At 50.2% G+C, this 21,114-nt stretch overlaps 1 protein-coding gene across 11 annotated transcripts in view; it reads left to right on the top strand.

The window, feature by feature from the left end:
• The window catches only part of ADGRB1 (adhesion G protein-coupled receptor B1), a 378,079-nt gene that overhangs the window by 209,292 nt on the left and 147,673 nt on the right, over positions 1-21,114 (top strand). For all 11 annotated transcript variants that reach the window (XM_075124906.1, XM_075124905.1, XM_048841798.2 and 8 more), the window contains 7 exons: positions 2,199-2,300; positions 5,906-6,012; positions 7,329-7,523; positions 9,772-9,840; positions 14,014-14,122; positions 15,843-15,986; positions 20,496-20,571. In XM_075124906.1, coding sequence (XP_074981007.1) covers positions 2,199-2,300; positions 5,906-6,012; positions 7,329-7,523; positions 9,772-9,840; positions 14,014-14,122; positions 15,843-15,986; positions 20,496-20,571 — 802 coding nt within the window. The remainder of the gene's footprint in view (positions 1-2,198; positions 2,301-5,905; positions 6,013-7,328; positions 7,524-9,771; positions 9,841-14,013; positions 14,123-15,842; positions 15,987-20,495; positions 20,572-21,114) is intronic.

Raw genomic sequence — 21,114 nt, 5'->3', positions numbered from 1 at the left:
CTTTGCAACAAAGAATGCTAGCAGCTCTCCATAATCCTTCTTTGAAACACTGAGTGAACCAGAGCGGCACAATGGGTTTATGGCTAAGGCACTGGGCTGGGACCCAGGAGATCTGGGCTCAAATTCACAGCTCTGCCACAGTGTAACGTGGGCAAATCACCTAATCTGTGCTTCAGGCACTCTTTGGTAAAACAGGGCCAGTAATACTCCCTTTTCCCCCCACCCCGCTGTCTGTCTTGTGTATGTAGATTGTAAATTCTGTTGGGAAGGGACTGTTTCTTGTTGTGCCTAGCACAATGCGGGCCTGATCTCAGCGGGGGCCTTCAGGTGCTACTGGAATACCTACAACAGCAACAGCAGGCACTTAAAAGGAATGGGATGAGAGCTCTTTATGAGTGAATATCATGGCTAGTGGTTGGTAGTGGTCTTCCAGGAAGCATGGGGAGGGGGGAGCTGTGTTTCAAGTACAGACGGATTTGGATGTAGGTTCCATTCTGAACTGGGTACCTGTGGGTCACTCCTCCTGTCTGGGGCCTTTGTAGAAATCGGTGTTACCCACAAGATCTGGATCTGAGCTGCCCCACTGTCAGAGGTTTGTCAGATACAGAATTCTGGCTCCAGCTCCGTCTTTAAATTCACAGCCCAACCTCCCACCCGGAGGAATCTTGCAGTCAGCTCCAAAGCAGCACATGTGAAGATGGACACCCACAACCCAGAAGCGGATCCCCGAGATATTCCATACCCCCTGTAGTCATGCACCATATAGGACTTGTGAGCTCTCCCTGTGCTGAAGATGCGCTTGGGGGCTGCAGGCTCCGCTAACTCCCCTGAGCTCACAGTAAAACTCAGGACCTAGGAAATGTATTTACTTCAGTCATCTGCAGCTACTGCCGCCCTCCCCCGCGGCTCGGCTGATTGTGTCCTTGGCACACCACTACTGGCACTGCTGAACTCTGGCGAGGAGGAGAGCCCGGTGAACAGCTGCCGAGCCCAGTCAATGACTGGCATTGGCTTGGCAACTGCCAGGCCTGGATGGGAACAGCCGTGCATGCAGCCGCCTGGTTTATGGGTAGTGTTACATGCACAATAAATAGAAAATGTAATTGCAAACCATTACATATAAGGCTTTCCCTCCCCACCCCAAGGAGTGATAAATAGTTTTAATACCAGATTCACAGCTTCCCCAGTTTTATGTACCATAAGTAATCTTTTCCCACATAAACCATCACTCACGTAGTAGATGTGCTTCCAACTCGCTGACAGCACGTTGGCCATTTTGACTCCCTCTGTGGGCTGACACAGCTTCACCCCACTTTGCAGCCGCCCCTTTCCTCCCAAGCCTGCATCCGTTAGACCCAGCTGAAGCTGGAGGTTGGTGTAACCACTGCACGGGGTGCTTTCCGCTGGTGCCGGGAGCAGCCACATCATTTAAACATGGCAGCAGCCTGCTGGGCACTGCAGTGGTCGTTTCTTATGAGCAGCTGATGGAAACCCAGCTTCTTGGCATTATGGGGTGGTGCTTACACCCTCTGCTTGTCCATATTCGCCTGGCAAAGTAAGCATCTGATACCCAGTGCCCCAAGAATAGCTGCCTATGCAGGGCTTGAGGGGGCTCTCTATGTGGTCCGGGTTCAACCTCATTTCTGTCTAGCTGTGTCTCCTTTCCCTTTCTTTCCTCCCCTTTCCCCTTCCAACCTTTCCTGGTCTTCTCCTCTAGGATGTGGCAGTTCTACATAGCAGTGTTTTAAACATACATAGCCTAGGACAGGTGTAATGCCTCCTAGGCATGGGTCCCAAGCAGGGTTGGCTCCTTTGCCACCCTGATCCCCAGATCCCAGAACCCCAGATCCCTACAATGTGAGCTAAGCACAAGCAGGTAACACACTTTGCATTCACCTGAGGTGGGCACTAGTTAATTAACCCTCACAGTGGATCAAGGCTCAGTTTTCGGATAGGCAACGTGAGCTATAGACAGGTCAGGTGGCTTTGCCCAAGGCCAAGTGATGAGGCAGCTGTGGTTTAATCTCAGGAGCTGCTGGCTCTCTACACAGCACGCTTTTCTCCACACTGCCAGGTCCTTTTTCTGCCTCTCCCTTTAATCTTCCCCCTCTCTGCTACTTGCCCCCTTACTTTCTTCCCATCTTGCCCATGCTGAGCAGCTGGCGGCGTAGCCAACCCAGTGCCTTTGTCCTTTACAGAGCCCCATGAAATATGCGATGAAGATAACTTTGCTTCCGTGGTTTGGAAGGAAACGCCTGCCGGAGAGGCTGCGGCTGTCCGGTGTCCTCGCAATGCCACTGGTAAGGAGAAGGACGCGCCCTGCCTGTCGAGTCAACTTAAACTCATGGAGACCTTGGTCTCGGGGGGGACTTAATAAAGTGCGTGACTGCTGGGGAGCTTTCTCCAGAAGCACACAGTGGCTGCATCTGTTTTCTCTTGGCACCGCTGTCCTCCGGAGGCAGTGTAGCCTTGTGCTGCTGGGCAACGGGCAGTTCAGAGGCAAAGCCGCGAGAGGGCTCAGAGGCAGCTCTTAGGTGAGCTTCTCAAGGTCTTTCTCGGTGCTTGATGGGAGCTGAGATGGGGCGGGGGGATGGAGGAGGCACAGGATTCATCTGTGATGAATGTAAAGGGTTTTTTTTATTGAGTAGTTCTCTTGTAGTTCTCCCTGTAGTTCTCTTTGGATCGCTCAGCCTGTGCTGCCTAGGGTCATCCACTGGCACGGTCTCTGCCTAGGTCCCAGCCTGGAGTAAGCAGTCATGGGAGGGTCTGCGGAATGCACCGCAATCAGGTTACAGGAAGTGTATCCAAAGGAAGTTTACTAAACCGATTAGCAATAAAAGCCTGATTGTGAACTTAGCCACACCTGCTACTGGAAAACTCTCAAAGAGGGAGAGGGCGTGTCCACTGTGCTAGCAGGAAGGGTCAGACAAGATCATAGAATCATAGAAGATCCGGGTCGGAAGGGACCTCAGGAGGTCATCTAGTCCAACGCCCTGCTCAAAGCAGGACCAACACCAACTAAATCATCCCAGCCAGGGCTTTCTCAAACCTGACCTTAAAAACCTCTAAGGAAGGAGATTCCACCACCTCCCTAGGTAACCCATTCCAGTGCTTCACCACCCTCCTAGTGAAAAAGTTTTTCCTAATATCCAACCGAAACCTCCCCCACTGCAACTTGAGACCATTGCTCCTTGTTCTGTCATCTGGTACCACTGAGAACAGTTTAGATCCATCCTCTTTGGGACCCCCTTTCAGGTAGTTGAAAGCAGCTATCAAATCCCCCCTCATTCTTCTCTTCTGCAGACTAAATAATCCTAGTTCCCTCAGCCTCTCCTCATAAATCATGTGCTCATGTGCCCCCTAATAATTTTTGTTGCCCTCCGCTGGACTCTTTCCAATTTTTCCACATCCTTCTTGTAGTGTGGGGCCCAAAACTGGACACGGTACTCCAGATGAGGCCTCACCAATGCCAAATAGAGGGGAACGATCATGTCCCTTGATCTGCTGGCAATGCCCCTACTTATACAGCCCAAAATGCCATTAGCCTTCTTGGCAACAAGGGCACATTGTTGACTCATATCCAGCTTCTCGTCCACTGTCACCCCTAGGTCCTTTTCTACAGAAATGCTGCCTAGCCGCTCAGTCCCTGTAGCAGTCTGTAGCAGTGCATGGGATTCTTCCATCCTAAGTGTAGGACTCTGCACTTCTCCTTGTTGAACCTCATGAGATTTCTTTTGACCCAATCCTCTAATTTGTCTAGGTCCCTCTGTATCCTATCCCTACCCTTCAGCATATCTACCACTCCTCCCAGTTGAGTGTCATCTGCAAACTTGCTGAGGGTGTAATCCACACCATCTTCCAGATCATTAATGAAGATATTAAACAAAACTGGCCCCAGGACCGACCCTTGGGGCACTCCGCTTGATACCAGCTGTCAACCAGACATGGAGCCATTTATCACTACTTGTTGAGCCCGATGATCTCACCAGCTTTCTATCCACCTTATAATTCATTCATCCAGCCATTCATTCACCTCCTTCATCTTCTTCATCACTGATTCATCTCTTTCTCCATGGCAGGAGGGATGGTATGAGCAAAGGAAAGGCCACCAAAGCGGCAAATCACTGTAAATTAGGAGGTGATTGGAGTAACGAAGGACAATGGACAGGACTCACAGAGGAGGCAAATGGCCGTGTTTGCAGTTTCAGAGTACCTCAGCTCAAAGGCGGTGCTGTTGGTTATTTATCCCCTTTTGACATCTCTGGAGAAGCCTAGCGGCCATTGCTGCTTTAATCCCTCAGCTTAGAGATACAGAGTCAGGCACTTTTGTGAGATTCTCTGGGACTCTCTGGGTTTACCTCCCATGGGTGCAGACATAGAGTTTCCTTTGTTCGAGTTAGCCTGATCTAAATTGCCAGCCAAGTGCTTCCACTGTGGTTTTCTTTGGCTCTCATGCCCCTGGGGGATGCAGAGAAAGGAGATAAAAAACCCCATCCAAAGTGCACGTGTTTGTTGTATGCTCTCAGCAATTGTCTGTGGCAGTTTGTGTGCATCTCTAGCTAAATCAGCTTGTTGTGGGTACCCTCCACGAGAATGCTCAGGGTTTCCATAGGAACATAAGAATGGCCATCCTGAGTCCATCTACCCAGTATCCTGTCTTCCGACAATGCCCTGTGCTAGATGCTTCCGAGGGAATGAAGAGAACAGGGCAATTTACCGAGTGATCCATCCCCCATTATCCAATCCTAGCTTCAGGCAGTCAGAGGCTTAGGGCCACCCAGAGCATGGGGTTGCATCTCTGACCATCTTGGCTAATAGCCACTGATGGACCTATCCTCCATGAATTTATCTAATTTTTTTTTGAACCCACTTATGCTTTTGGCTTTCACAACATTCCCTGGCAATGAGTTCCACAGCTTGACTGTGCGTTGTGTGAAGAAATCCTTCCTTTTGTTTGTTTTAAACTTGCTACCCATTAATGACTCCTGGTTCTTCTCTATTCACAGTCTCCACACCCGCCATGATTCTATAGACCTCTGTCATATCCCCCCTTAGTCGTCTCTTTTCTAAAATGAACAGTCCCAGTCTTTTAAATCTCTCCTCATGTGGACACTGTTCCAGACCCCATATCATTCTTGTTGCTCTTCTCTGTACCTTTTCCAATTCTAATACATCTTTTTTGAGATGGAACAACCAGAACTGCACGCAGTATTCAACGTGTGGGCGTACTATGGATTTATATTGTGGTATTTTGATATTTTTTGTCTTATTATCTGTCCCTTTCCTAATGGCTCCCAACATTCTCTTACCTTTTTTTGACTGCCACTGCACACTGAGCAGATGTTTTCAGAGAACTGTACACGATGACCCCGAGATCTCTTTCTTGAGTGGTATCAGCTAATTTAGAGCCCACCATTTTATATGTATAGTTGGGATGATGTCTTCCAATGTGCATTGCTTTGCACTTATCAACACTGAATTTCCTCTGCCATTTTGTTGCCCAGTCACACAGTTTTGTGAGATCCCTTTGTAACTGTTCACAGACAGCTTTATTCTTGAGTAATTTAGTATCGCCTTCAAACTTTGTCACCCCACTGTTTCCTATCCCTTTTCCAGATCATTTATGAATACCTTGACCAACACAGTACAGATCCTTGAGGGACCTCACTTTTTACCCCTCTCCACTGTGAAAACTGACCATTTATTCCTACCCTTTCTTTTCTATCTTTCAACCAGTTAGTGAGAGGATCTTCCTTCTGATCTCATGACTGCTTACTTTGCTTAAGAGCTTTTGGTGTGGACCTTGTCAAAGGCTTTCTGAAAGTCCAAGTACAATAGATCCACTGGATCACCTTTGTCCACATCCAGCTGTCCTCTCTTCCATGCCCCTTTCATTCTCCTTTAGGGTTGATCCTGCGAAGATGCACTTTAGATGAAGAGGGGATAGCATACTGGGAGACTCCGACATACATCAAGTGTGTTTCCATTGACTACAGGAATATACAGATGATGGTAAGAGAGATTCACTTCTCATCTGAATGGAGCCATTTCCCCCCATTGTCGCTTTTTATTTAGATGGGAGATTCCCCAGAGAAACCCAAAGTGCTTACACTGACCCACTCTTCCCTCTGAGGCAGTAGTGAGCCAGTGACCCATTATTGTGTTAGAGGGTGCAGTGGTGCTGAAGGCTCTGTCTTTTGGACTAATCCTACAACAGAGGCCTGGCCACTTGTGATTATTTAAAGGGCTCCTAGCACTTTTTGCAAGGGTAGAGGGTGTTAACCTCAGTATCCTGGCCAAACTCCAGTTTCCTTACATTCACCCTGCAGTGTTAAAAGATAGGATGTCATCTCTTTCTGCCCTAAGCCCTTGTGCAATGTTGTTGCTGCATTTCAGCGGCCATGAAAGGAGAGTTTGTAAAGCATTTTGGGATCCTTTGGGAGGGAAGCTGTTGTAAATGGAAGGCATTACTGTCCCCTCAGGCTGTTATCCTGATAAGATCTGTGCACAGAGAAAAACACAGTGCTCCAAGCTGTAAAATGGGGATAATAATTCTTCCTTCTTCCCCCTTTGTCTGTCTTGTCTAGTTAGATTGTAAACCCCTTGCGACAGGATAGTCTCTCGCTGGGGATTTTAGTGTCTGGCATGATGGGGCCCCGTTCTCAGTTGGGTCCTTTAGCTGTTATCATAATAATAAAAACTGTAAATACTTGGCCTGCCTCTGCCAATCTCCGGTGGATTGTCTGGAAAGTCAGTGCCTGCAGCAGAACCATCCTCGTTCCTGTCTGTGAGCTCAGATGGCTGTAACTCAGGTATAAGACAGCTACAAGACTGATTGGTGAGCAGATCTTCCATTGCAGGCAGGGGTAGCCAGCAGCAAGGTTATGAGGCAGAATAGCCTCTTCTGAATCTGCTGGGACACTTCCCTTTCTGGTCACAAAGAAAGTGGGAATTCAGTTGTCCTCTGATAGCCACCTACAACCTTTCAGAGATATCACAGACTCTCCCAGATTGCATGGAGCTGAAGTCCAGAAGGGGTCATTAGATCATCAAGCATGAACTTCTGTATATCAAAGCCATTACATTTCACCCCGCTACCCTATACTGAACCAAAGTCCTCAAGAGACTGAACTGTCATGTAGAGGTAGAGAACAGGAGAGACCAAGGTACCACCAATGCCCGAGATCCCTGCAATGGCAGGGAATTGATTAGGTGACATATGCCCAGAAGGACCATGGTGATCATCTGGTCTGTGCTCCTGAGGCCTGAGAGCTTCACTGATCCCCATTAACGTGTGTTTGACTCATTGTGCTCTTCTCTCGTCTCAGACAAGGGAGCATCTCTCCAAAGCTCAGCGGGGGCTGATGGGAGAAGGGGTATCTGAAGTGCTGCAAAACCTCGTGGAGATCTCCCAGGATGGGACCAGCTACAGTGGGGACCTGCTGTCCACCATCGACGTACTCAGGAATATGACCGAGATCTTCCGTAGGGCATATTACAGCCCCGCTGCTGGGGATGTACAGGTGAGCTGAGGAAGAGAGATGCACGTCATGATGGGATGGGTGCCAGTGGGCAAGTCTAAAGCATGGGCACATACACACAGAGTTTGGGCTACCACTGTATGCATTGGAATCTACTTATACTTGATGAAAGCCCAGAAAAATCAGGAATGTCTCTGCTTACCTCCGTGATGTGCCTCATTTCCCAATGTGTATTTCCCAGGCTAATGAGCTTCAACCCTCCTTCCCCCCCCCACAATCCCCACTGGTTCATGAACTAATAACTTGAAGAGCAAAGTCATTTAGAGCTGATTCAACCCAGCTGCACTTTCTGTGGAGTCCTATTGATTTTGGTGCCTTATTTGGAAGGAATTTCAGTCTAATGGCCAAGAGGGGAGTTGATCCTTGGGTATTAGGTGTCTATGTTTTGATGTGGGAGAAGGCTGAGGGTTTCTTGCCCTGGGATTTACTTTCAGCAGTTGCATACAGACTGGCTACAAATCAGTCCTCAGGAGAGGTCATCAGCCCACAACTTGAAACATTAAACTTGTCCTCTAGGATCTGCTTCCTCATGGTGTCTGCAACGGCGAGGAAAATGGAGAGGAAAATCAATGGCTTTGAACTCTGTATCTCCTGCCTTCACATCTCTCTCTCTCACACACACACACACAGCAGAACTCTTGCCTGGATAGCCCCTCTTCCTCTGATAGTCCATTCTGTCATTCCCCCTAGCCAGTTATAATGGAGATGGAGCTACCAGCAGCTTTCCTACCACTGGAAGTAGTTTTGTCTTCTTCCATAAAGCCCGGCGACAGGGCTGGATGAAGCAGTGGCTGATCTAGTCTGGCAGGCCCTGTGCTTGCTGGCTTCAGAGCATGAATGCACTCCCAATACTAGCAATGACTTTTCATTGGAAGGGGGATAGATCTGCTGGAGATGGGGTCTGCTTGGTACCTTGGCTTCTATATTTCCTGCATGTTACTCACTGGGTGAAATATCTCAGCCTGTGGGGCTCTCTTAGCAGTGAAGGTTTGGTCAAGTGAAGCTAGCACCCAGCAGAGTGTGCAGAGAAAGTCCATTAACTCACAATGGCAAGACATGCTGAGACTTTTGCAAAGGTGGGGAGGGACAGAAGTGGCTGAGCTGGAGAAACCTAACCTCTCTGTTTGTTCGAGATAGGGCCAAAAGAAGGTTATGGATAGAGCGCTGCACTGGGGCTGGAGAAACCTGGGTGCTGTTCCTCGCTCAGCTTTCCTGTGTGATCTTGGGAAAGTCCCTTAATCTGCCCTGTGCCTCCATCCACACTTTTGTACAATAGGGATAATATGCCTCTATATCCCAGGGGTACTGTGAGGAGAGAATCCATGAATGATGGAGAAGTGGTCAGATACTCTGGTTATGGGGGCCAGAGAAATAGCTTGATAAAATGATGGATGGATGGATAGATAGGTTTTCCATTATGATAATCTAGTCTGACCTCCTGTACAGCACAGGCCAGAGAACCTCAACCAATACTTTCAGCAGCAAGCCTATAACTTCAGTATGAGCTAGAACAGATCCTTTAAGACAACATCCAGTCTTGATTTAAAGACTACAAATGATGGAGAATCCATCATGTCCCTTGGTAAGTTTTCCCAGTGGATAGAACACCCACGAATTCTGAACCTGGTCCTGAATTCTGAACCCTGTCTCTGTAGTTAGCTGAGCTAAAACTCCAGATCCCCACTACTCCAGGATGTTGAGATCTCCAAAATCTGGGCCTGCAGTCTGCAGTGTGAGTCTGCCCCCCTGTGAAAGTGAGGGGCTCAGAGAGCAAGCGGGAGCCAGGTGTACTGTTGGCAACCCTGCTGCTCTCCACACCCCCCGTAGTCAAAACCCCTCTTGGCATTTTATCATTGCCTCATGTCTGCCTACGCCCCTTGTGCTCTCCATGGCTTGCAGAATCCTTCACTTTCTGCTGTGGCCTGGTGGGTAATGAGTTGTGTAGTGCTCACTGGCTGCCCTATTGCACTCCGGTGGTGAGCAAGGTTCTGACTCTTCTCCCCAGGAGAGGCAGTAGGGGTTTTGCTCCTTATTTCATTAGGAGCAGGACTTTGGTTTGTCCAGTGTTTTGGGATGCTTTGGGAAGAACGGTGCTCTGTGAGTGAGAGCAAATCCTCTTCTTGCTAAAACTATTGTTCTCTGCTCTTTCACATGTTGTGGGGCACGTGTCTTTCCGCTCTGTCACATTCTGACCATGACTTTCTTTTCCTTTTTTGGCTCGCCTCTCTAGAACTTCGTCCAGATCATCAGCAACTTGCTGTCAGAGGAAAACCGGGACAAGTGGGAGGAAGCTCAAATGGTATGGACCTGCTGCTTAAACATATAACCCAAATAATGCTGGCTCTCAGTCTGTGGCATGTGGGGAGGGGGGTTATTGGCATTTCCCCTAGGGTTGGGTGATCTCACTGCTATGTGTGCCTGACAGGTGCTGTGCTCAAAGGGCATCTGTTTCACCCAGAAGAGAAAGAACTCATCTGGCCACACTGCTAGGCATCAGTGACTCAACTCCTTGCAGTGAAAGAGAAGTGAAGGCTGAATTACTCTGCTTAGAGAAATCAGTGGTGACCAGGAAAATGGATCATGCTAGACTTCAGAGCCAAGTGCAGTCCTGGCCCTTTAAGGTTCCTCCTAAGTCTGAGTCCTGTATGAAAAGACTCAGGCAGGACAGGTAAGATTTTAAAGGGCCAGGACTGTGCTCTGCCATCTGAGCTCATGCTTCGGCTCAGCTCGAGCTGCACAAGGGTTCATTTATATTTCAGCTACCTTTTCCTCACGAGGTCGCCTTGCGTCTCCCCAGGGATGCTGCCAGTTAGGGAACATGGTGGATAATTCAGCAGATAAAGCACATCCTATCTGGGCATAGGGACTGCTAGTTGTCCCGTTGATGTCTTACCAAACCCTTACCCTGCCTCAATTGCATTTTCTGCCTGTGTATGTAGGTGACTTACCCACTGTCCCTATCCTGGACTGAAAATGCCATTCTTCCTCGCAGCGCTCACTGCTCAACAGCGCTGATCCCTCTGCCGCCCCAGGGAGCCGCATCAGAGTGAAATAATACTGCCTTGAAGGCAAAGCCTGTTCGCAGGCGACTCTGACTGAGGGCTCCCTGTCTGTAGTAGTTCCTCCCTTGTCTCTTCCATGTTACTGCGTCTCAGAAACAACCCCTCCTGTGCCTGCATCTCGGAAGTCAACATCACCACAGACAGGTCTGGTTTCTGACAGGTGTCCATCAGGTGGAGAGCATTCTCCTGAGGAGACCACAAGGCATGGGTTACAATATGGCGGCTCTTTTACCCGCTGTGTTGCCCGGTGAAGCCCCTCAGAAGGGGCAGCAAACAGCAAAGGAGCGAGAGACGATTGCCTGGCACCAACATGAATCTTTAAAGGTCAACTTTCTTCGGAATGGCCACTGTACGTCTCTGGCAGCTAACAAGCTGCCGGTTTAATCTGAGACCCCCTACGTCAAGGGGCTGAGTGAAAGACCCTTGCATAAAGAGATGAGATACACTGAAATGAAAATAAGTAGCTCCAGGCAAGGTTTGTGCTATTGGCGGATAGCAGGCACTGAATGTTGATTGAGCTGGGAAGGGATTGGTTCCCCTGCAAGAGGTCACACGTTGAAAGGTGGGCGAGGTCAGTAACGTTACCACCTGATGTCTGTTCGGAGACTTCTCTGAAATGAGTCAGATAGGGGGAGGGGCGCATTACCTAGGTAAAAGGGGATAGACAGAGTATTGAACAGACCTCGAGACTGAGCTCCCCTTTCGCCCCTATAGCTGATGTTTCCCCAGCACATCTGGAAATGGATGACCCTGGCAGGTTCCAGAGGAGGCGAAGAACCGTATGCTCAATTTCGCAAATACGTGTCTACAGACACATTTCAGAATAATCACTGTGGAGTGGACTCTGCTGAGTCGTCATGACAACGCAGAAACCCAGTTGATCATCATAAAAATACTTGCAGTTTTCTCCAGGCTGCAGTTCGTTCCCAGTGGTTTTCCCTTAACAGCTTCCCTGTGTTGTAAACCTGGCCCGCTGGCCTCTGACCCCCACCTGATGTTCATTCCTGTGGTGTCACCTATCTGCCCTCTCATGGCAGCCGATGTTATTTTATGCACTGCTTTGATATCAGTCAGAGGGTCTTTCATCTTTTGACCACCGCCACTATTATAGACAGCATGAGGACCATGGCTGAGATGGCCTATGTTGCCTAGGGGATATGGATGCCCACTTTCCGTATATTTGAATGAGAAATAGGATCTCGGCCTAAAACTTCAGTTCTAAAGCCGGAGTCTGTTCTCCCATGAGCACCAAGAGGAGAATCATTGGTAATAGCTTTTCTAAAATCCTCCAGCCGCTAGAGGGGAATACAGGCTGGATCTGGTCTCAGTCCACCTAGCAGAGGGAATAAGAGCAGGTACACACTATCTACCATGCCATGTAAACAGATTCCTTTTAACACAGGGCTTTAGCTCCCATCTCTCAATTTAAAAAAAAAAAACACAAACAAACCCAAGAACTCTGTTATGGTAGCCCTGGATGTTTAACAGTATTCTCTTCCTACACAGATCTATGGGTTGGTTGGGGATATTCCCCTATAAAGATGGCTACTTGTACAACTGCTTGATCACTAAACTGTCTGTGCAATCAACCTATGACAGATCTAAGATGCAATTACTTTGATATCGAAGCACCAGGCAAAATTGTGACAGGGTACATAAACAAAACAAAACAAAGCGGTCCTTATTTCTCTCCATTTTCCTGTGCATAGGCAGGTGTGAATTTTAAGTCTAGGAGTGTTTGGGGAGTTAGGTTTAGTCATTGTGGTTAGAAACATTGTCCCAGAGTCATGCCTTGTGTCACTAAATACAGCCAGGCTTTGGCAAGGAGACCTCTAGCAGCTGGGGTCCTGCCACTGGGAATGAGCCGTGCGGTATGCATGATAGTCTAAGCCAGGGTCCCACTGGAGGGCTGTTGGAGGGAGCAGCAGTCTCTGATGGAGCTAGGATCAGGCTATTCAGCGACCAGTACTCCTCAGTTCTCAATAGAGAACTAAAAGAAAAGGAGGACTTGTGGCACCTTAGAGATTAACCAATTTATTTGAGCATGAGCTTTCGTGAGCTACAGCTCACTTCATCGGATGCATACCGTGTCCACGGTATGCATCCGATGAAGTGAGCTGTAGCTCACGAAAGCTCATGCTCAAATAAATTGGTTAGTCTCTATGGTGCCACAAGTCCTCCTTTTCTTTTTGCGAATACAGACTAACACGGCTGTTACTCTGAAACCTGTCAATAGAGAACTGTACATAGTAAAGAGTCAGAACATCCTCTCCAACAACAGCTCATGGTGGCCCCAGTTTTCAGACATATGGGCCTAAGAGAGGCATTTCCCCACCTAAATTCTGAAGTCTGCTTCCCAGCTGGGATTTAGACATGCTCTTGGGGTGCCCAGATTTGAGGAATGGGCTCCCCCATTTTTGTAACAGCTGTCCTCAAATAGTGGTGTTGCATCCTGTTTCACAGCTTTGTGAAAACGTTCCCTTTGCTTAGCCTGGTGGGTCTGGACCGGCCTAGCTGTACTCAGCCCAGGAACAGCGGTGCGGGCAAGGATCCTCTGGACTCCCTCTCTTTGCTCAGTGTATTTCCAGTCATGTCGACTCCTAGAGCTGAGCACAATATTCCAGGAGCCGGATCCCCCCGAGTCCTCAAAGTGAAAGGGAGTTTTGAATGAGTAAGGATCTCAGGGTTTGCCTCTGGGCGCAGATACGCCAGAGCTTGCATAGAGCAGGTCTATTACCTCTGCATAGAATCATAGAATCATAGAATATCAGGGTTGGAAGGGACCCCAGAAGGTCATCTAGTCCAACCCCCTGCTCAAAGCAGGACCAATTCCCAGTTAAATCATCCCAGCCAGGGCTTTGTCAAGCCATGTGCAGCGCCAAATCACATTGACCTCGTTGGTGGACACATCAGGCCAGATCCTCCACCGGACGTAAATGGAGCAGTGCTGATTTACACCACCTGAAGATAGGGCCTGGCATGTCTCATTTGCTGACCACGTTAAGCTAACTGCAGGTCGTGGAAAACTGTCGATGTCTGATGTGGCTTTCCCGGGCCAGACTGGGACCTTGAGGAAGGAGGGTAGGTTGGTAGGTCACTATCAGAGCCCTCCCGTTGTGGTTTTGCCCTCCCGTTGTGATGAGGACTATTCTCCTCCAAGCCCATCAGCTGCGTTTTCCCAAACTGAATCAGATACTGTCATTTCCTGTCCATGTTTCTATCTCCGTGGATCAGTTCTCTGCCCTCACAGTTGTTCCCTACTCCTCGGTACTGCAGCATGAGCAGAGAATGCTTCCGGCTCTCTGTGTGTGGGATAAGCCTGGCGGGAACCCTGGCCATTGGAGAGGCCCAGGTGAGCGCATTGCTATCTTTGCTGCTAAATATTTGACCTCTCCTTATTGGGTTTGCAGGTGGGGCCGAATGCTAAGGAGCTGTTCAGGCTTGTGGAGGATTTCATTGATGTCATTGGATTTCGCATGAAAGATTTCCGGGATTCCTACCAAGTGACGGACAATCTAGGTGAGTCGGTTTGGATTCCGCTCCTCTCCCCTGCTCCACAGGCAGATTCAAACCATGCCATCGCTCCTTGCAGTTTTTATGAGCTGGCTGTGAGCCTGGGCGGGGGAAAATGCTGGTCAGGGCCTGGGAGGGAGCAGAGGGAGCCACGCAGCGACTTCTTCTCACGTAAGAGACACGTGATACAGATGCAGCCCGGGTCCTTGGGATCAGGCTCCCTGCTGTTACTCTTTGTAGGCAATGTACTAACTTGGAAGGCTCCTGGGGTAATGAGGTGAAGTGGAGCAGTGTTGTCCTCAGCTGTCAGCATAGTTAGCGCTTCTCTAAGGCCGAGGGAGGCTGGAGCAGGCAGGTCAGCTCTCCCTTCAAGAATCAGCAGCTGTAAAGGATGGGACTCCAGGCCAGTGGACCGATACCAGTAACAGAAGCTGTGTTCTGTCAATGCCTAGAGATCTCAGCTGAGATTGGCCGTGGTGCAAGCCCTGGTACATACACGTGGGAAGAGGCAGTTTCTGCCCTCAAGAGTTTACAAGCTCAATAGACAGGACAGGCAAAAAATGGGGGAAAGGAAGGGTTGTTCTCCTCACGTCACAGCTGAAGCACAGAGTGATGAAATGACTTGCCCAGGGTCCCAGAAGAAGTCTGGCAGAGCTGGGAATGGAACGGGGCTCTCCTAAGTTGCAGCCCACTCATTTAAACCCAAGACCACCCTTCTTCTCCCTGCTCCCTCCAGAGTTTATCAAAGGGATGGTACAAGCATCTCCGGCTGAGTGCTGCATTCATGCTCCCCGGAAGGCAAATGTGTTCTCTGTATGTCCCACCCAGGTGTGACGGAACATATGGTGCAGGGTATAAACCACCATTGGCCAGGCTAATGGCCCCGTTCACATCAGTGCAAGCCCAGGGCCATCTCTAGGGTCACACGTCTGGGAGCAAGGGCAGTATTTGGGTTAAGGTGTCTTGAGTTTAATCTGAGGGTGGAGGAGGCTGAGGAAGTATGGAGGGACAGAAGGATGCATGGGGGTCCTGCTCAGTGAACAGAAGCTCCAGCTCCACTTGCCTACTGCTATCACCTTGCTTTATGTATGGACGTTAGCTGAACAAATACCTCCTGCAATGCCAGAGATCTCAGCTCTCCTGGACATTATCTGGCTAATCCAGAGGCTCCCAGTCTTCCTCTGCTTTCATCACACTCTTGGCCACCAAGATCACAAAGCCTTGCACACTCACAGCTCATCCCTTCTCAATCCCCGGTTGCCTCAGCTCATGGTCGGCAGGGAGAGACGTTTCCCAGAGCCCTGCTTGTTCTTACAGGCACCGTCCCACCAGCTAAAGAGGGATTTGCCCCAAGGCGCTCCATTAGCCAAATAGGCAAGGAGAGGCTTTCTCTGAGACAATTCACGTATGGCCTTGACCTCTCTCCAGGCTAATGGAATGCCATTTGTCTGGTCTGAGCTACCCCTTGCACCGTACATACGACATGGAGGGCCGCATTTTCAAAGAGCGGAAAATCCAAAATGTTGGTCTCTGAATGGTTCATAGTCTCTGAATTTCTATTCATAGTTGCAGCAATGTGAATTAAGTCATTGGAGTCACTCTGGATTTGCACTGGTGTAAATGAAGTAATCAGAGTCACTCTGGAGTCACGCTGGTGTAAATGAAGTCAGCAGAGTTACTCTGTATTTACACCAGTGTAAACTTATTGTTTCTGTTTCCCCTCAAGTCCTCAGCATCCACAAACTCCCCGCCAATGCAGCCACTGACATCAGCTTCCCCATGAAAGGCTGGAGGGGCATGGTGGACTGGGCCAGGACCTCCGAGGACAAGGTCACCATCTCCAAGAGCATCCTCTCTACGGGGCTCGCGGGTAAGGCAGTGCTGCTGCAGCATCATTGTTCTTCAGCGTCAAGGGGGCTTCAATCATGTATGCTCTCTCCGCAAGCTCTGCCCTCAGCTAGTGAGGATCTGCCCAAGAGGAAAGGGCCCTGAACGCAGCACTGAGCCTTAAAGATGAGGTGTTGTTTAGATCCAGGTCTGAGCTCCCCAGCAAGTTCAGGAGATTAGTTCACATCCCGGATTTGGTCGCAGATCCATTACTAGACACAACGGCTTCTTGCTTAGAAAACAGCTGGAGGCAGAGCCAAACCCCAGAGCAACAATGCACCTGGGGCACATTGCAGACAATAATAATCTACTCGCTCCACTTAGCCTGAAAGGGACCTGATGCGCTGGGTTCCAGGCGAGCCATCAGCTGGGCAGGATGTCCCCTCCTAGTGCAGACTGGACCCCGAACTGGTTCCTTCCAGCCCTCGGTGGGGGCTGTGTGTTGTTTTCTCTCTGGTCCATGGCATCATTTCAGTGCCGTGAGCCAGCGCTCAGAAAGATGCTTCTCTGGGAGCGAACGTCTTGGCATTCGGAACGGTTTGGGAGCAGTGTTACCAGTTTAATGATCTGTATTTTTCATGAAAATAGGCTCCCAGTGCCGAGTGGCAATGGAGGGAGTTTTTCGGGGGGAGGGAGGGAGAAGAAAAGGTTGCCATTCATCGTGCGGTGGATATGAAACGTTCTGGGTTATTCGCTTGGCTGGCTCTGGCGGCCGGACAGGCAGGCAGTTCTTGGCCGCTGGATGGGCAGTGGCCATGTAGCTGGAGTGATGTCTGTGGCTCTTGTGTGTAATCCTCTGTAACCACACATCGGCTACAGGAAAGGGGGCATTAATCACTCGGGGGTCATTTGCTCTGTGACAGTCTATTATCAGGCCTGAACAGCATGGGGAGGGAGAGGGGGAGCAAGCAGATCAAATCCAGCCGCCGCTTGAGCATAAGCCAAGTCGTCCTGAATCTCAGATCTTAAAGGAAAACTGCAGGGCTCAGGGCTCGGATCCTAGAGTGTTCAGCCAGGGCCTGATTCTGTAGCTATTCCGTGGACCATCCGTTAGCTGCAGCAGGTCTTCTGAGGTTGGGATTAGCTCCAAACACTTGATCCTGTGGGGTACTGGGTGTAGACGCCACTTACTGAAGTCAGCCTTGGTTCTCAGTAAGCTTACAGAGCTCCTCTTTGCGTGGGCCGTGTTCGGTTCTTTGCAGGACTGGGCCCTAAATATTTAAGACTAGTATTTCAAAAAGAGGAGCCTAAATTGTGCCTGCAAAGGGGCACCTTGTCCCTTTCTCTGTAGCTGTGCCCAGTGCGAGTTGGCTTAATCAGCGAGAGCAGGCAGTTTGCGCTTTCTTCATCAGACTGCACCGTCCTCTGCTGAGACAAAGGCAGGAGACTGTCCGAGTTGTTGACATGATCTCTTGGCTTCCCAGTGCACCTTTCACCCAAAGATCTCCAAGCACAGCCATTCATGAAGCTGCAGAGTCTGTCCCATTGGGTAGATCAGCATTAGAACCACCATTCTGTGGATGGGGACACTGAAGCGCAGAGCAGTTAAGTGACTGCCCCAAGGTCAAGCAGGGAGTCAGTAGCAGAGCAAAGACTACATCCAGGACTGCAGCTCAGGCTAGTAAGAGATCACTGCCTTGTAAACCGCTTTACGTCCTTTGCAACAAGCACAATAAATGGTTAAATACACCAAATTAGGACTTACATTATTATCCTTTTCCATTCCATCCGGAGCTGCATTTCCTGGAATCATATCAGTAAAAGATGGTCCTTCTTGATATATTACTTGTGTGGGAGACACGTTTTAATTCTTTTTAGCGCCTGTCTCTTCTTTGCAAATGCATACGGCAGGGAGAATACTAGGGCACGGTTTGTCTTTATAGCGGTGGTGGCCAAACTGTGGCTCGTGAGCCGCATGCGGCTCTTTTACAGTTGAAGTGCAGCTTATGGAACCCCCTACGTCCCCCACCCCTCTGCCCAGCAGACTCGGGGGAGAGCTCAGGGCTTTTGCCCTGCAGCAGGGAGGTGGGACTAGGGGTTTCTGTCAGAGATGACTGGTGCTTGCTGAGAGTGGGGGCGGGGGACACAATTTAAAGGTTCCGCCCCCCCCCAACAGCTTGAGTCACACACTCCTCTTACCCTCAGCAGCCCCCACAATGCATTGCTTCTGGTTTCTGCCCAGCAGGATGGAGGTCTCAGGGCTTCAGCCCCACAGGGTGAGCCTACTGGGGTTTGGAACACCAGCAGGAGTGGGGCCTCAGCCCCAAGCCCCGGCAGGCACCTCCAATGGGGCTGAAGCCCTGAACTGTGGCAGGCGCGCCCGGCTCTCGAACTTCTGAAGATTGTCATATGCGGCTCGGAGGGTCAGTAAGTTTGGCCACCCCTGCTTCATAGAATAACAACTTTGCAACTTGCTAAAATAAAGACCCGATCTTCAGCGGGTGTAAATTAGCTGTTGGCTTCAATGGAGCTATGCTGATTTACACCAGCCGAGGAGCCAACAAAATAGTTTTCAAACTAGTCATGTGCAAATGGGCATGCAGCATGCCTGCAAGCTGCAACTACAGCCGGGCATGCAATCTTTGCAGCTCCGTGTGCAGATGCTGCAGGTGTACAGCTTCCAGTCACTGGGCTACTGAAGAATGGATGATCAAAATAAAACACTGTGCTAGACCAGGTAACCTGTTGGTGTAATTTCACAGAATTGTAGACTATCAGGGTTGGAAGGGACCTCAGGAAGTCATCTAGTCCAAACCCCGGCTCAAAGCAGGACCAATCCCCAACTAAATCATCCCAGCCAGGGCTTTGTCAAGCCAGGCCTTAAAAACCTCTAAGGATGGAGATTCCACCACCTCCCTAGGGAACCCATTCCAGTGCTTCACCACCCTCCTAGTGAAATAGTGTTTCCTAATATCCAACCTAAACCTCCCCCACTACAACTTGAGATCATTGCTTCTTGTTCTGTCATCTTTGCACATAAATAAGATGGGGCAGTTACGTCGCTAAAGTCTTGATAAAGACCCAAGAAATTCAGACCTGAGTATCATTTACATGACAACCTCTTTGCATTCCCAGAAGGGCGTAAATGAGAATCAGGCTCATGGGGTTAAAGTTTTCTGCTCACCCATGATATCACGTGAGTGTGAGAGCCAGGGGCGGCGGGGGGTTGTTACCTGCTGCAGACCTACCACAATGGGGGAGAGGGGGCTCTTGTCTGTGTAGGGATCTGCAGGACCAGGCCAAACACCAATGAAATGTTTGTACCCATTAAGGTTCTGTTCAGATGTCGGATCTGGTTTTTCTCAGCTGGGTTGTGGGAGGGAGGCGGGGCGGGGTGGGGGTGCAAGTGACGTGCCCAGAGGTCACACAAATGAGTCGGAGGCTCATCAGGGATTAGAACTGAAGGGCCTGCTGCCTCTCGGCCCTTTTGCCCCGGCTGTGCGGTGTCAGATAACATTAGCATCCATCATGCCAGTGTGAGGGAGCCAGCCCAGTGGAGCCGGGCCCAGCCGTTCAGCATCCGTGGCTCTTTCACTGACAGTGGCAACATCCTCTGGAGACAGCAGAGAACTGATGTCAAGTGCAGAGTCGTGCAGGGATGGAGAGGGGTCTGGGTCAGGCTGGGGCTCTGCAGCCTGCGGGTGCAAATCTCCCACGCGCAGCTGCTAGTGTCACCCTGGTGCAGCTCAGCTCCCTGACCGTTCTTCATCGGCCCGGCTTCAGAACTGATCCGCAAGGCAGCCAGGTGGGAGCTAGCGACCTCCTCCTCCGAGCCACTCAGCGGATTTGCTTGCGGAGCCCGGCTAGAGATCTCCAGAGGTGAACAAACCGCTGAATCCATCCAGCCTCTGCCAGGGCGGCTGCTGCTTCCGATTAGACTCCCAGCACGTGCCTCCTGTCCTGGCCTTGTCAGAGGAATTAACTGGAGTTCTGAAGAGGAAACCTCCAGTCCGGCTCAGTCAAATTAAAGCTCAAGGCCCGTGCACGGGCCTCGGGCCTGTGTGATTATAGAGTGTCCAAGTCGGCGAGGTACCGAGCGCTGCCTGTGGGGTGTTGAGTGGTGCGAGCTGGTGCCGCGGCTTGTGGGAGGGAGGCAGTGTGAAATTCAGCCTGCCCCAGGATACGCACCACTGCAGCAGCCCCGCTGAAACTGATAAATGACACCTAGGCCTTGCCTGGGCCCTCAGCACAGGGGGGAAATTTCAGCCTGTGGGGAGGTGAAGATCCGAGGAGACGCGTTTGGCCCTGCCTGAGTGCAGCAGCCTCCACAAAGACCCCCCCTTCCTGTTGTGTTCATTACTGCCATGCCCTGTCTCCCCTCTTCCCCACTGAATGTGTTCCCGTTGAAATCTAATGCCTGCAGGACGGGCCCCACATAAACTACCCTCAGGCCCTCTCCCCACTGCAGTGCCACGGTGCTGACGATGCTTTCACGGTCCCTAATCGTCACAGTGCTGTTGTGTTTCTCTCCCCTCTCTTTGCCGCTTCGCAGAGACAGACGACTCGTCCGTCTTCGTGGTGGGCACGGTGCTGTACCGGAACCTGGGGAGCATCCTCTCGCTCCAAAGGTAAGGACACCCATATCCTTCCGGAGCGCATCGTCACTCGGATGGCCCCAAACCCATCTCCTCGACTGGAAATTAAAGGGGCCAGGCAGGACTTGCGCAGCCAGTGGAGCTACTTGCATAAGAGGGAGAGGATTTGGTTCTGCAGGGATAACTTTTGCGCCACAAATAACTGGTGCTGCACATGAAGTTGGCTCAGTCCAAGTTCATGCTTCAGGGCATAAGCTGATCCTTGTCAGGGTGGTCAGGAAGATATTTTCCTTTTTTTGTGCAGCATTGCACACCACATGGCCAGCTGCGCCAGGGGAGGGTTTTCCCTTCTGCTCACTGAAGCGCTAAGTAGTAGCTACTTGCTGAGGTGTTATGCTCCTACAAAGAGGCATTCAAGAATCCTGACCTCTCAGCGAACATCCCCTCTGGTGCTGAGATCATGATGGTCTGCCAAGTTCCCTGGGATCATAATTCCTTGGGATCTGTCTGGATGAGAGATGAAATAGCTGTGGTCTCCCTCGAGAGAGACACCAGGGAGTGGGGACACAACACCTA

This window comes from Caretta caretta, chromosome 2 (assembly GCF_965140235.1).
Source record: "Caretta caretta isolate rCarCar2 chromosome 2, rCarCar1.hap1, whole genome shotgun sequence".
In the NCBI taxonomy this organism is placed as follows: Eukaryota; Metazoa; Chordata; order Testudines; family Cheloniidae; genus Caretta; species Caretta caretta.
This window is presented reverse-complemented; position numbering and strand designations above follow the sequence as displayed.